Source organism: Rhamphochromis longiceps, linkage group LG18, assembly GCF_057381845.1.
Source record: "Rhamphochromis longiceps isolate RC_006_pf linkage group LG18, R_longiceps_female_GT1.1, whole genome shotgun sequence".
NCBI classification, from domain to species: Eukaryota; Metazoa; Chordata; class Actinopteri; order Cichliformes; family Cichlidae; genus Rhamphochromis; species Rhamphochromis longiceps.
The window spans coordinates 55,890-68,982 of record NC_140574.1 but is presented as its reverse complement, the minus strand read 5'-3'; the positions used below and the strand labels follow the sequence as shown (position 1 = coordinate 68,982).

The following is a 13,093-nucleotide window of genomic DNA, read 5'->3' as shown; positions in this document are numbered from 1 at the left end:
TGCGACCCAAAGGTAAACAAATGATTCAACCATGCATCACTGGAGCACTCGCGAGTTACATTTCATATAACAGCAAGAGCAGTCAGTGGATGGAAATTACTGATGTGCTACACGGTGGAAAAGCAGGAGGTTAAAAAGCTCGACCCAAGATGAAACAAACCAGGTAGAATTTCTTTTCCTTATATGCAGAGGTGGAAAGAGTACTAAAATATTTTACTCAAGTAAAAGTACTATTACTTTGCTGAAATTTTACTCAAGTACAAGTAAAATTACCTGTCTAAAAATGTACTCAAGTAAAAGTAAAAAGTAGCTCATTTAAAATGTACTCAGAGTAAAAGTTACATAGTTACTTTTCTGTCAGCAGGAGGACAGCCGCTTCTGAGTAGTGCAAAAAAGGACAGTGGGATATAAATCTCAAAGTAGTTCTTTTTTAGTGAAAAGAAAAACTTTACAAATTAAAGTGCAGTGGCAATTAAACTGCAAGTCTATACATGAAAATGGATAATGGTCACCAAACCAATCAACCAAACCAAACCGTCAGGTATCACAGTGTTTTCAATACAAAACCATATCATTCTTTCACATGAGAATGTGTTCTAAACTGTCAAATAAGAGAACAAGTACTGAACTGAACGGCAGCTGCTTTAAAAATGTTTTTGAATTTTTTAAACTTGGCCCTGCCCTACTGTACCTCTAGATTAAAGTTCCTTTGTATCCATCCTAGAGTGTTACTCTCTGAACTTCCTGTTAATTTTGAGGAGCAGTTGATTTTCAGAGTTAGTAGAGTTCATCCTTGCTCACTTTGCAGTGAACAGTAGTCCAGCACAGCTAAAGAGACGCTCGAAGGCAGCTGAGGCAGGCAGGCCAGTGTTAAGTTTGAGAGAAAGTTTTTTGATGTCCCTAATAAGACATCAATGCATTACATAGCTACCGCTGGTAAATTATACCAATATACCTCGTGGGTTTTTTTTTATTGGACAGTAACAGGCTAGTTAACGGGAGGTTGCAAGTGCTAATTAACAAGTAACAGAAGTCAGCTGTCTTTGACTAATCTAAGGTAAGTGAGCGCTCTGTTATTCTTTTGCCTGCAGTGTGAACATATGTGGGTTAAGTAAGAAAGTAGCCGCTTCTGTCTTTAATTTAACTATTTTTTTAAATAAATTCTTATTATTAACAAACAGGAAAAACGTAGGTAAACACATTTTCTTTTGGCAATTTACCAACCCAGTAAAAAAAATGTAAGTTGCGTGGACAACAACGTGCCCGATTACAGCAAGTTGCTAGTACCAACCAACGTTATCTGTGTTCTTCACAGATGTCTTAACTTAATGTGATTAATTTGAACACAGCCTTTTTGCTACCATAACGGTACGAGTTGTATTTAACTTACCTCCACATGCTTGCGCAGGTTTGATGTGGAATTTTTAAAAGCTGCTAACTCGGTCTCTCTGGGCAAACACAGCTTACACTGCATAATAAAGCTGTTGCCTTTCTTGCACTTGAAGCCGAAATGGTCCCTTAAATACGGCCAGGGGTTCACATCCGTTTCTTCGAGTTCAGGGTCAGCAGAATTCGACGGGGCTTCTTTTTTCACTGGATCCATAACACCGATGTCAGACTCCATCTTTAACGTGACCTTAGCGCCAATTTGTTCTACTACCCATCATTCCCTGCAGTATTTCCGAAGCGCAATGGTTTTTTTAATTTACTCAGTAACGGGTGTGATTGAAAACGTAGCGAACTACAATACTTTTTAAAAAATATACTTAAGTAAAAGTAAAATTACAGACTTGAAAAATGACTTTAAAAAGTACAAATACACAAAAAAACTACTCAATTACAGTAACGCAAGTAAATGTAATTCGTTACTTTCCACCTCTGCTTATATGACAGAATTGTGCAGGCTCCGCATTACAAGGTTATTTTGGATATTAAGCTAGAGTGTAAGCACTTGTAATACACTTTTCTTAAAACTTCCAGGAAAAACACCCCTGAGGATACTTATGTGCTCATATTTCATGTATGCCGTGTCACTAACATTGCACTATAATGTTGTTCATAGAGTATTTAAAGGTAGAATGGGAGGCAGAGCCTTCAGCTTTTAAGATTAGACTTAAAACTTTCCTTGTTGCAGATGGGGGTCCCTCCCTGAGCCTGGTTCTGCTGGAGGTTTCTTCCTGTTAAAAAGGAGTTTTTCCTTCCCACTGTCGCCAAAACGCTTGCTAATAGGGGGTCATATGACTGTTTGGGTTTTCTCTGTTTTCATTGTATTATTGTTGGGTCTTTACCTTACAATATCAAGCACCTTGAGGTGGCCACATTTTCACACTTTGAATTAGCTAAGCTGTCATCAGTGACAGCAGCTCACTGGAAGAGAAAGATGGAAAATCCATCATTTACTTACACATATAAATGCTGCTGCCTGCCGAGCTGATAAAATGTACATTATTTTTTTTTAAATGTAAGTTTCTTGAAATATTATTTTGAGGCTATATCTCCCACCCCTACATACAATAAACAATACAGAGTTTTTTAAGGAAGGAGGTCATCTGATCTGCTCTGATCTGGCTTCTCAGTGGACTGCTTCATCTGACAGTTCTCCCACTTTTAACTAGTGTGAATCCTCATGTGTCTTTGTAACTGTATCCTCTGAATGAAGCTTCTCACCTGTGTGGATTCTCATGTGAGTTTTCAAGTTTATCATCAGGCTGAATCTTTTTCCGCAGGTGCTGCAAGAATGTGGCTTCTCACCTGTGTGAACCCTCATATGTCTCGTTAGTTTGGATCTGTACTCAAAGGTTTTTCCACAAATCTCACATTTCACAAACTTTTTACTTGTGTCAGTTTTACGCTGACTCTCTGACACAGGAAAGTTGTCTTGCTGATCTCTGCTCTCTGGTTCAGGAGAGCTGGAAGAAAGGAGACGTTCACTGTCCAGCTCTGGCTCACTTTCCTCATAAGTAGGAGCCACCATGAAGATAATAATGCCTTCAGTCTCCTGCTTCACTACAAGCTGATCTACGTCCTGACTGGTGCAAGGTTCCTCCTGTTCCTCTTTTATCTGTGGAAGCTCCGGATCCTCCTGGTCGAGGCTGAAGTTTCTCTCCTGGTCCCCAAAAACCAGTTCCTCCTCACATTCATGCTGTTGTGGGAAAGCTGAGGTGACAAATGGACAAAATTACTTGTCTTAGATAAATATAGAAGTATAACAAGAATGACTACTCGGCAGTGGTGTCTACAGCTGTCCATTTCCAACTCTACAACAGAGTTTAATCAAAATATCATCCGAAATATCATCATATCATTTACCCAGACCTGGAAACTGTTAAAATAAGATTTCATGCACTCACTTCTAACACGTTAGTAAATTTCTATGCACCAATCACAGTTTGTCCACCAATTACTGTTGGAAAGATGTTTATGTAAATGATAAGACAAACATCAGACAGAAGGGGAAATTTAAAAGTAGGATTAAAATATGGGGATAAAAAGCAGCGAAGCTCTCAGAAAACCTCGACTAACAATCAGCTGAGTTTATTTAAACACTGGCCTTGAAGAACTCTGATGTGTTTCCAAAATATCTTTATTGAATGAATTAAAGTCATATTAATTTTTAGGTAAGACCATTACGGTTTTACATACCCCTGCTGTGTAAGTTCATTTCAGGTTTCCAGATGTTATCCAGCTGTCTGAGCTGCTCTTCTTCAGTCCAGATGAGGCCTTCATCCTCCTGTTTGAGTACAATCTTTTCTACGTCATCGCTGATGCAGAGTTCCTCCTCTTCCTCTTTGATCTGTGGAGGATCTGGGCCCTCCTGGTCCAGACTGGAGTTCCTCTCCTGGTTGGAGACCTGCTGGTCATACAGGCCCTCCTCTTCCTCACACTTCATGTTAGGGGGAGATCTTGAGGAACAAAGGGTCACTGAGGAAAAAGGTTAATAATGTGATGACAGGAAAACACATCTGAGCAAATATAGTCCACTCTGAGCATGTCCTCATATGTGAGTGAAATTTACAACTAACTGTACAAATGTGAAAAATGAAAGTGTAAGTTACTCTCGAGCTCTGATACTCTTATTAGGAAAGTTCAGAGTACAAATCATTCAGGTAGCTGCTGCCAGCTTCACGCTGCAAGTAAATGTTTGTCATTGTTGTAGATTAAACTGAAAATCTCACAGTGCCATAGCAGATAAGTACCAGTCAGGTTTCACAGCCAGTCATTGCACAGAATCAACCCAACTAAAGTCATCAGTGATCTGAAGATTATTAGGGACTCAGAGTTTCAGTCTTAGTTCTATTTGATCTCATTGCTGCCTTTGATACTGTTGATCATGACATTTTAAATCAAAGGTTTCATCATTTAGTTGGTTTAACTGGACAGTTCTCAATTGGCTCTCGACCTTTGACCCAGTTAAACCTCTCAGGTCATCAGGTTCAGATCTGTTAACTGTTCCCAAAATCAGATGTAAGTGTGCTAAGAGTGTGTTCAGTTACTGTGCTCCTGTTCTTTGGAGCATGCAGCCATAGTTTGCCTGCTGTGGCTGCATTCAAAACTAACAACTATGTTTCCATGCTTTGTGAATAACACTGACATCTGTGAGATTTGAGCTGATTTAGTTCGAGTTAAGACTGTTTATTAGAACATTACAAAGTTATTTTAAAAACTTCATCATTTTCTTGAACCCAAATATAATTCAGTTGAAAAATATACATTTTAAAATGAGGTGAGGATGGTGGGGGAGGCACGATGGTCTTGTAGGGTTAGACCCTGATTAAGGGGTATTTTTGAAAGTAAAGCCCATCTCTCAAAGTCCCTGCCGGCCTGCCTCCACCTCGGGAAGCCTGTGGGTGCAGACGGAGGTGAGGAGCACCACAGGCGGCAGAGGACTGTCTGTAGCCCCGGAGTGAGGGTCAGAGAGCCGAAGCAGACAGCGAACTGTGGCACAGTGCAGAAAACAGAAGCTTTCCCTCCCTGCCTCCTTTATCTTAATCTTCTAAATAAATCTTCTATAAAGGCACTTTCTCTCGGTCTCAAGGTTTGTTTAATGCTAAAAGTTTACCGTAAAAAAGAGACGCACTTGTGTGATTAGCCGCTCCCTGATTTCAGTATGTTAGCCTACAAGCTGAGCTCTGATCAGGTCCTACATGAGTTGTATTCTTGTGTTAGTCCACTGAGACCATCGCAGTTTTACCTGTTATGCGTAACTTTATCTCGGGTTTCCGGCTGATATCCAGCAGTCTCTGCTGAAGGTTGATCTCATACTGGACGATCAGACGTTCTGTTAACCTCAGAGCAGATTTCTTCTGCAGCAGTCAGCCGGTCTCTCCACTATTGCTTCTAAACGAACAATAAAAAAAATGTAATTATAGAAAAACACTTCTGAGAAGATAAAGTTTTAGTTAAAGTCTGTAATGAGGGCATGTTGCTCACATTTGCAGGTGAAATTAAAAGTGTGTAAAAATGAAGTTATTTGTGCACTCTGATGCAAATGAGAACTTGAGTTCTGACATTTTTCAGCAACATTAAGAGTAAAAAAAACCTTTCAAACAAAAAAGAACTCACTTATTACTGACTGACTGATGATCTATTTTGGAGTTGATCTCGAAACTGATCTACATCTTGATATTTTTCAAAATAATCTTCACTATTGGGGGTGGCTGTAGCTCAGGCGGTAGAGCAGATCATCTACTGATCGGTTCGATTCCCGGCTTCACCTAGTCTGCATTTCAAATATCCTTGGGCAAGATACTAACTCCAAGTTGCCTCAAGTTGCTCTTTGATCTGTGGAATGTGTGTCTGAATGTTGGTAGAAAGCACTAAGAAAAATGTGCTTGTGCGAATGGGAGTGAGTGGGTGAATGCACACGTTTTGTAAAGCGCTTTGAGTGCTCAAGATTGAGTAGAAAAGCGCTATATAAGAACCAGTCCATTTAAAACTCCCTGTCATGTTTTCACGAATACACATTAAATAGATCTGACTGATACAAACTGTAGGTTTAATATTAATGTTAACACTTCAGAAAAGCGATTACAGTTTTACCGCTGGTCTGTAAATCTTTCTCAGGTTTCCAGATGTTATGCAGCTGTCTGAGCCGCTCTTCCCCGCTCCAGACGACGATGCCTTCATCCTCGTGTTTCACTACAAGCTGTTCTCCCTCTTGACTGATGCAGAGTTCCTCCTGTTCCTCTTTGATCTGTGGGGGATCTGTGTCCTCCTGGTCCAGATTGAAGTTCCTCTCCTGCTTCCAGACCTGCTGGCCAGCCAGATCTTCCTCCTCCTTACACTTCATGTTGATGTGGGACTTGAGGAACAAAGTAAAAAGAAAAAGATTAGACAGGTAAAGGTGCAGCCTCAGTCAGCAGGGCTGTACACTGTGAGCATGTTGCTCACATATGTGAGAGAGGTTTGTACAAATGTTTCAGAAGCACCATGTGACTCCCTCTCTTTGTTGGAAAGTCTTATTAATTCACTTTATAACTATTACTTTGAAGATAAATTTCTACCATCACAAAAATATTATGACCTCTTTAAAAACAAACAACGGCAACTACATGACTTAAATTCCATGTTTAGATGAAGGTAATGGTCAATGCCTTTTGACAGGGGAAAAACCTCCACACAGAAGAATCTTACTTGGCTGAATCATAAATTATTCACCATGATTAAAACTGCAGATGAGCAATAATCTGCATTTTATTTTAGCCAAAGAGGAATGTTTCTGTTTGTCTGTGATCTGACTTTTTCTGCTGGGTCCAAATTTCATTTTATCCTGTGTAAGTTTGTTTCTCTTCCTGTTAACTAGCAAAGTCAAAATCACCTTGATTCATTTAACTTTAATTCAATTATAAATGTAATCATTTTATTGAACAATTAATTTCATTTCAATGAAAAACAATTACTTAAAAGAAAGAGATTAAGTTGGAGAGAGACATGTGGCCATCTTTTAGTGAGTTAGACCCTGATTAAGGGGTATTTTTAAAAGTAAAGCCCATCTCTCAAAGTCCCTGCCGGCCTGCCTCCACCTCGGGAAGTCTGTGGGTGCAGACGGAGGTGAGGAGCACCACAGGCGGCAGAGAACTGTCTGTAGCCCCGGAGTGAGGCGTCGTGAACCGAAGCAGACAGCGAACTGTGGCACAGTGCAGAAAACCGAAGCTTTCCCTCCCTGTTTGGTTTTGATGTGTCTCATGAAAGTCTATTGTTAAAAGTTTACCTTTAAAAAAAACGGACGCACTTGTTTGATTAGCTGCTCTCTGATTTTAGCCTGTTAGCTTACAGACTGAGCTCAGATCGTTCCTGTGTTAGTTCATTGAGAACATCACAGTTTTACATACCTGCTGCGTGACTTCATCTCGGGTCTCCGGCTGATATACAGCAGTCTGAGCCAGTGGCGGATCTCATCATCCTGGACGACTGTTTTTAATGTTTTTAACCACGGAGATTTCTTCTGCATCATCAGTCTCTCATTGTTAAACTCTCCCAGAAACTGAAGACAGTTGTGCCATTTCCGCGCTTCTTCTTCTTCTATTGAGTAGACGGCAGACTACACATGTCCAAGGGTAATACTGTCCTCCTCAGGCCATTGGCATCAAGTCAAAGCCTTAAAGTCTGGTACTTTGCGCATGGTCATTTTTTACGAACAGCAGAATCACAAGACAAAGCGTGCCAATGTTTATACTTTTCACTGTGACTGCCAAATAGATGAAAAAGTAGATGTTAAAAAACAACTTATAGTTTTGTCATTGGGCTGGTAGAAAGCTATGAGTTTCTGTCCCTTTGTCTGACCTTAGAGACTTATTTTAAAAGGAAACATTACAATCCTTTAAAGCAAGTATTTTCACCTCTGTTCCCCCCTCTGTACTTAGCTTTTTTGTTGTCATGTCAGTAATTGTCCAGTTGATGGCTCCCTTGGATCACAAGCCTGTCTCATGAGTCCAAGTGAATATATTCTTAATAAACAGCTTTGAAGAATTTGTGACCAACTTTGTTTAATTCGGAACATCATCATCATGAGTCAAACTCACTCTTGGATCTACAAAATATTTAACAAAAACAAACATCACTGAATCATAAGGTATTTGCTCCAACTCTTAGTCCAGAAACACATGAGTGAACTAGATCAGCTGCTCCTCCAGTTCAGCTGTGGATTTATATCATTATTTATATTTGTAAAGTGGATATGCAGTTTTTCAGTACTAATATAAGCATTTTATATCATTGCTTTATTGACAGATGTTTGGTGTTCAAGGTCAGGCATCAGTTTGAAAAAAACAAACAAACACACTGAGTTGAACTTGAACTTCCTACTGACAAAAACTAAAATTGGTGCAAAAATAACCAGAAACATATAAGAAGCATCCTGGAGGTGCTGCAGACAAGATAGGACCAATAACATGTCAACAGGAAATCCTTTTTACTAATTTGTTTATTTCTTTTTAGATTTTTACTCTCCATTTTAAGCCATGATGTTTGCTGATACTGTGTTCCTACTGTTTGTTCTCATTAATAGTTCTGTTTTTAACATTCTGTGCTGAAGCTGGAGGAAATGTTTCTACAGTGTCAGATGATACAGCTCCAAACTAAATAAGTGACTAACTAACGATGCTTTAATACACTTTACTATAAATTATGATATAGTGCACTTTCTTAAAATTTCTTATTGCTCTGTAATTAATTGTTTTCTTTATAAATGTACAAATGAGAATAAAATCTGTGTGATAAAGGAAGGTCTGTAGACTTCTCTGTTAAGATCAGTGAAGAGAAACAACAACATACAAATACCTAAGAAAAATATTCAGTAAACATTTAGAAGATAGAGAAGTTTATGTTGTCATGTGGAGAAATTTTTCAAATAAAAATATCCATAAGCATTGATAGTCTCCATGGCTGAACAGACACAGGAAAGAGCTCCACCTATAAAACGTAAAAACATCAAGACAACATGTTGAAGATGTCGAGGTACTGCCCATAATGTTTGACTGACATCTGATTTATGTGCAGCACATAAATACCACAATAATGATGGAGAGAAACTAAAAGGGAACTAAAATACAGATTTAAACTTACAACAATATGAAAGACTTCAGTCTATTTCACTTTAATCAACTCAGCAGTGGCTCCATAATAGTAAACCAACAGTCCAGCATAGAGCGGCTGAGTGAATGTGGTCTGGACTCTGTGGAGGAGAGTCATGGTTTCAGAGACGCTGTAGAAGGACAAAATACCTGCTCTGTGATCCAGGTACACTCCTACTCTGGAGGAACGAGGACCTGAGACACGAGTTTGGATGTTGTTGTACCAAAATGTAAAACTGTTGTTGTAACAATTTAATGACCAAGATTTGTCATTACGTCCAAATCCACATTCATTACCCTCTCCTTTTCTGCTGATATTCTTGTATGCGACTGCTACATAACCTCCTCCCCCTCTCCACTCCACCTCCCAGTAACAACGTCCAGTCAGACTCTCTCTACTCAGGACCTGAAGACACCTAGTGAATCTGTCTGGATGATCAGAATAAGACTGTTGTTGATTCATAAATGTTGCTTTTCTGTTCCCCTCTGATAATAACAGCCATGTGTGTGCTGTGTTTGGATCCAGTGTGATTTCACATGAATATTTTAAGAATCCAGCTCTGGTCTTTGGCTCTGCTTGTGGCAGTAAAACATCCACTTCAGTGACTGTCAGTGAGATGTTTGTCCATTCCTCTCTCAGAATGTCCTGTAGTTTATCTCTGACCTCTGACACAGCTGCTGTCACATCCTCAAAGTAGCTCAGAGGACGGATATTGATGCTGGATGAGTCTGTAGACTCACTGAGTGCTGACAGTGAGGGGTAGTTGTGTAGAAACTGGATGTGATCCTCTGTGTGTGAGAGCTGCTTCAGCTCAGCATCTTTCCTCTTCAGCTCAGTGATCTCCTGCTCCAGCTTCTCCTGAAGCTCTTTGACTCGACTCACTTCAGTTTCCTGCTGGGATCTGATCTGCTGCTTCACATCAGAGCTTCTTTTCTGGATGAGATGGATCAGCTCAGTGAAGATCTTCTCACTGTGCTCCACTGTTTGATCAGCAGACTGATTGATGGCCTCCACCTCCTGTTGAAGCAGCTTCACATCTTTCTCTCTGTCCTGGATTCTCTGCTGGATGTTTTGTCGACTCACCTCCAGCTCTCTCTGCCTCTCAGTCCTTTCTGCTGCAGCTGAGACTGTGTCGTGGCCTTTATGTTCATCCACAGAGCAGAGATAACAGATACTCTGCTGATCAGTACGGCAGAACATCTTCATCACCTCATCATGACGAGAGCAGATCTTCTCCTGGAGCTTCTTGGAGGGCTCCACCAGCTTGTGTTTCTTTAACTGAGCTGCTACATAATGAGGCTGAAGGTGTTTCTCACAGTAAGAGACCAAACACACAAAACAGGACTTGAAGGCTTTCATTTTTCTTCCAGTGCAGACATCACAGGCCACATCTTCAGGTCCAGCATAGCAGTGATCAGCAGGAGCAGCTTGGAGTCCAGTCTTCTTCAGCTGCTCCACTAAAACTGCTAACATGGTGTTTTTCTCCAGGACAGGCCTCGCTGTGAAAGTCTGTCTGCACTGAGGGCAGCTGTAGATTTTCTTCTTTTCCTCTTCATCCCAGAAGCTTTCAATACACTTCATGCAGTAGCTGTGTCCACAGGGAATAGTCACCGGATCCTTCAGTAGATCCAAACAGATCGAACAAGAGAAGGTTTCTCGGTCTAGCTGAACTCCTTTCTGCGCCATTTCTCCTCTCAGTGTCAGTGACTGTGTAAGTTTCACTTCCTTAATATAGAAACTGGTCTGATCTGAACAACAAGTGTTGCTGCTGTGAATGGGGCCTGCCAGCTCTAACACACGTTGGTTACACCCATCTTCATAATGTAGATCTAAAGGGGAGGGAACACAGAACGATATGGACAGACAGGAGGTGCTGAGCTAGAGAGCAGGAAGAAGAGGAAGGGTTTTCATGCTGTGATTCATTCCAGAAAGCAGGAAGAGGCTCTGTGTTTAATTGTTTTTTGTTCAAACCTTTAACTAAATAATATAAATGTCAATAACTGGATGCCTCTCTATTCTTTTTGTTAATCTGCTAAATGAATAGTTTGTTTCTTTTAACAATTCAAATAGCAGAAATGAACAGCTGACAGCTTGTCAGACTCAGACTGTAAACCATAGAGACAGTTTATATGTACATTTAGTCAGGGCAGTGCAGAGATGTTTAAAGGGGCGGGTGCTCACAGTTAAAAAGGGCACATAGAAGCAGGCTGAAGAACAACAACCCACATTCATCAAGAATCTAATATGGAATCACATCACACTACATCACTGTCATCAGGTGGGCACAATGCAAAGCAAACGTAGCCCATTTTTTACCTGATGGGGTACAATGTTGCTGTTTGGGGGGTTGCTTCTGCTCTTGCTGCTGATAGTGCTGGAGGGCAGGGCTGTGTTGATCTGAGACTGTAGAGATTAAACAGTCCACAGGAGAGAGGGTAGCTGATTAAACAAGTGTTATGAGATAATAATAAAACGCAAAGATTGGTCACGGCGCTTGGAACCATAAGGCAACAAAACTGGGAAATAAACTAAGCTCTGCCTGTGAATCACTCTTTGCCTCTCTTCTTCCTTCCATCTCCTCATCTCATCTATCACATTCCACTTGCTGTCCATCTGAGAACGAGGCACAGTTTGCTATTGAATTCATCTATTATTTAATTATACATTTTAACAACTCTTGCACCTAATTCCCTTAGGCAGAGCAATGAAATGCACAGCTTTGGAGAACCGATCGATGATGGTCAGAATAACTGTTACCTGAGGATGGTGGGAGACCAGTGATGAAGTCCAGTGCGATATGAGACCAGGGGCATCTAGGAACGGGCGAAGGAGGCCAGCAGGAGGTGAAACCTAAACTGGAAAAAACTAACACAACACAGAACTGAAACCTAAAATGGAGATGCAGGGAGACGACACAGAATGATGCAGGAAAAAACACAGATGAACCGGCGAGGAGCACACGAGGACACATAGTATAAATACACACAGGGGGAGACATGGAATGGCAAAGACACAGCTGAACCTAATTGACTACATGAGACAGGGGAAATGTGAACAGAACACACTAACATAAGACATGGACCTTCACAATAAAACAGGAAATGCACAGAGACACGGTACAGACACTAAATAGAGGGGAACACAGAAACCAAACTCTAAGAACTAACTAAGGCTACGTTCACACTGCAGGCGAAAGCGCATTAAATCCGATTTTTTTGACCCTATGCGACCCTATATCCGATCATGCTACGACAGTGTGAACGGCACAAATCCAATATTTTCAAATCTGATCTGGGTCACTTTCACATGTGGTACTGAATACTGAATCTGAATATGCAAATTAGGGGAAATTTACATCAAATTAAATGAGTAATGGCTGATTTGATGACCAAAATCAATGATGGTACTTAGAAACACATGACATTACACATTACATTTTCATGCAGTTAGAAGTTTGAACCTGCAGCTTTATTAAATGAACACCTGGTATCCAACAAGAGTTTAGTTTAAACTTTAGGAACAAAAAAGTAAGAATCAACAGAATTAAACAAAGAACCAACAGCACAGGAAAGTTTAATCTTCATGAAAAACACATGCAGTGACTTCAACGTCCACAATAACACAATGTGTTTGGGCTTATGTGTGTCAGTTTCCAGCTTTAATCTTATGTAACAAGACCTCTTTATAGGTCAATAGAGGAATGAAGTCATTGTTGAACTACAGCTTGTGTGTGTGTCACCTCCACAACCTACAACAATGAAATATGATCTTTGAGTAGTGATATGGGAGTAAAATATACCATACTGATGTGAATAGGAGGTCATCTTTTCCCTCGGCTGTTAGGGTACCTGGGTCGTTGACCCAGTGTTTTGTGTTTGTGGTTTTTTGAGTCTTGTTTAATCATTATTCTGTTCTCTGTGTATCTTATGTTTCCTAGTTATCAGAATCAGAATACTTTATTAATCCTTCAGGATTAATAAAGTATTCTGATTTACTTTATTAAATCAGAATTCAAGGGCTT

General features: G+C 40.2%; 1 protein-coding gene across 1 annotated transcript; it reads right to left on the bottom strand.

Annotated features, from left to right (window-relative positions):
* Window positions 1-5,192: 5,192 nt before the first annotated feature.
* On the bottom strand, window positions 5,193-11,503 carry LOC146647261 (tripartite motif-containing protein 16-like). Its single transcript, XM_085387982.1, has 4 exons — window positions 11,389-11,503; window positions 7,332-10,901; window positions 6,040-6,301; window positions 5,193-5,337 (listed from the first exon to the last, which is right to left on the bottom strand). Exon 2 carries the CDS (start codon window positions 10,756-10,758, stop codon window positions 9,085-9,087), a length of 1,674 nt encoding a protein of 557 aa, XP_085244108.1. The 5' UTR covers window positions 10,759-10,901; window positions 11,389-11,503; the 3' UTR covers window positions 5,193-5,337; window positions 6,040-6,301; window positions 7,332-9,084.
* Window positions 11,504-13,093: the final 1,590 nt, after the last annotated feature.

Excerpts from the sequence above, each read along its gene's own strand:
- LOC146647261 (XM_085387982.1), bottom strand. The coding sequence starts at position 10,758 with ATGGCGCAGAAAGGAGTTCAGCTAGACCGAGAAACCTTCTCTTGTTCG.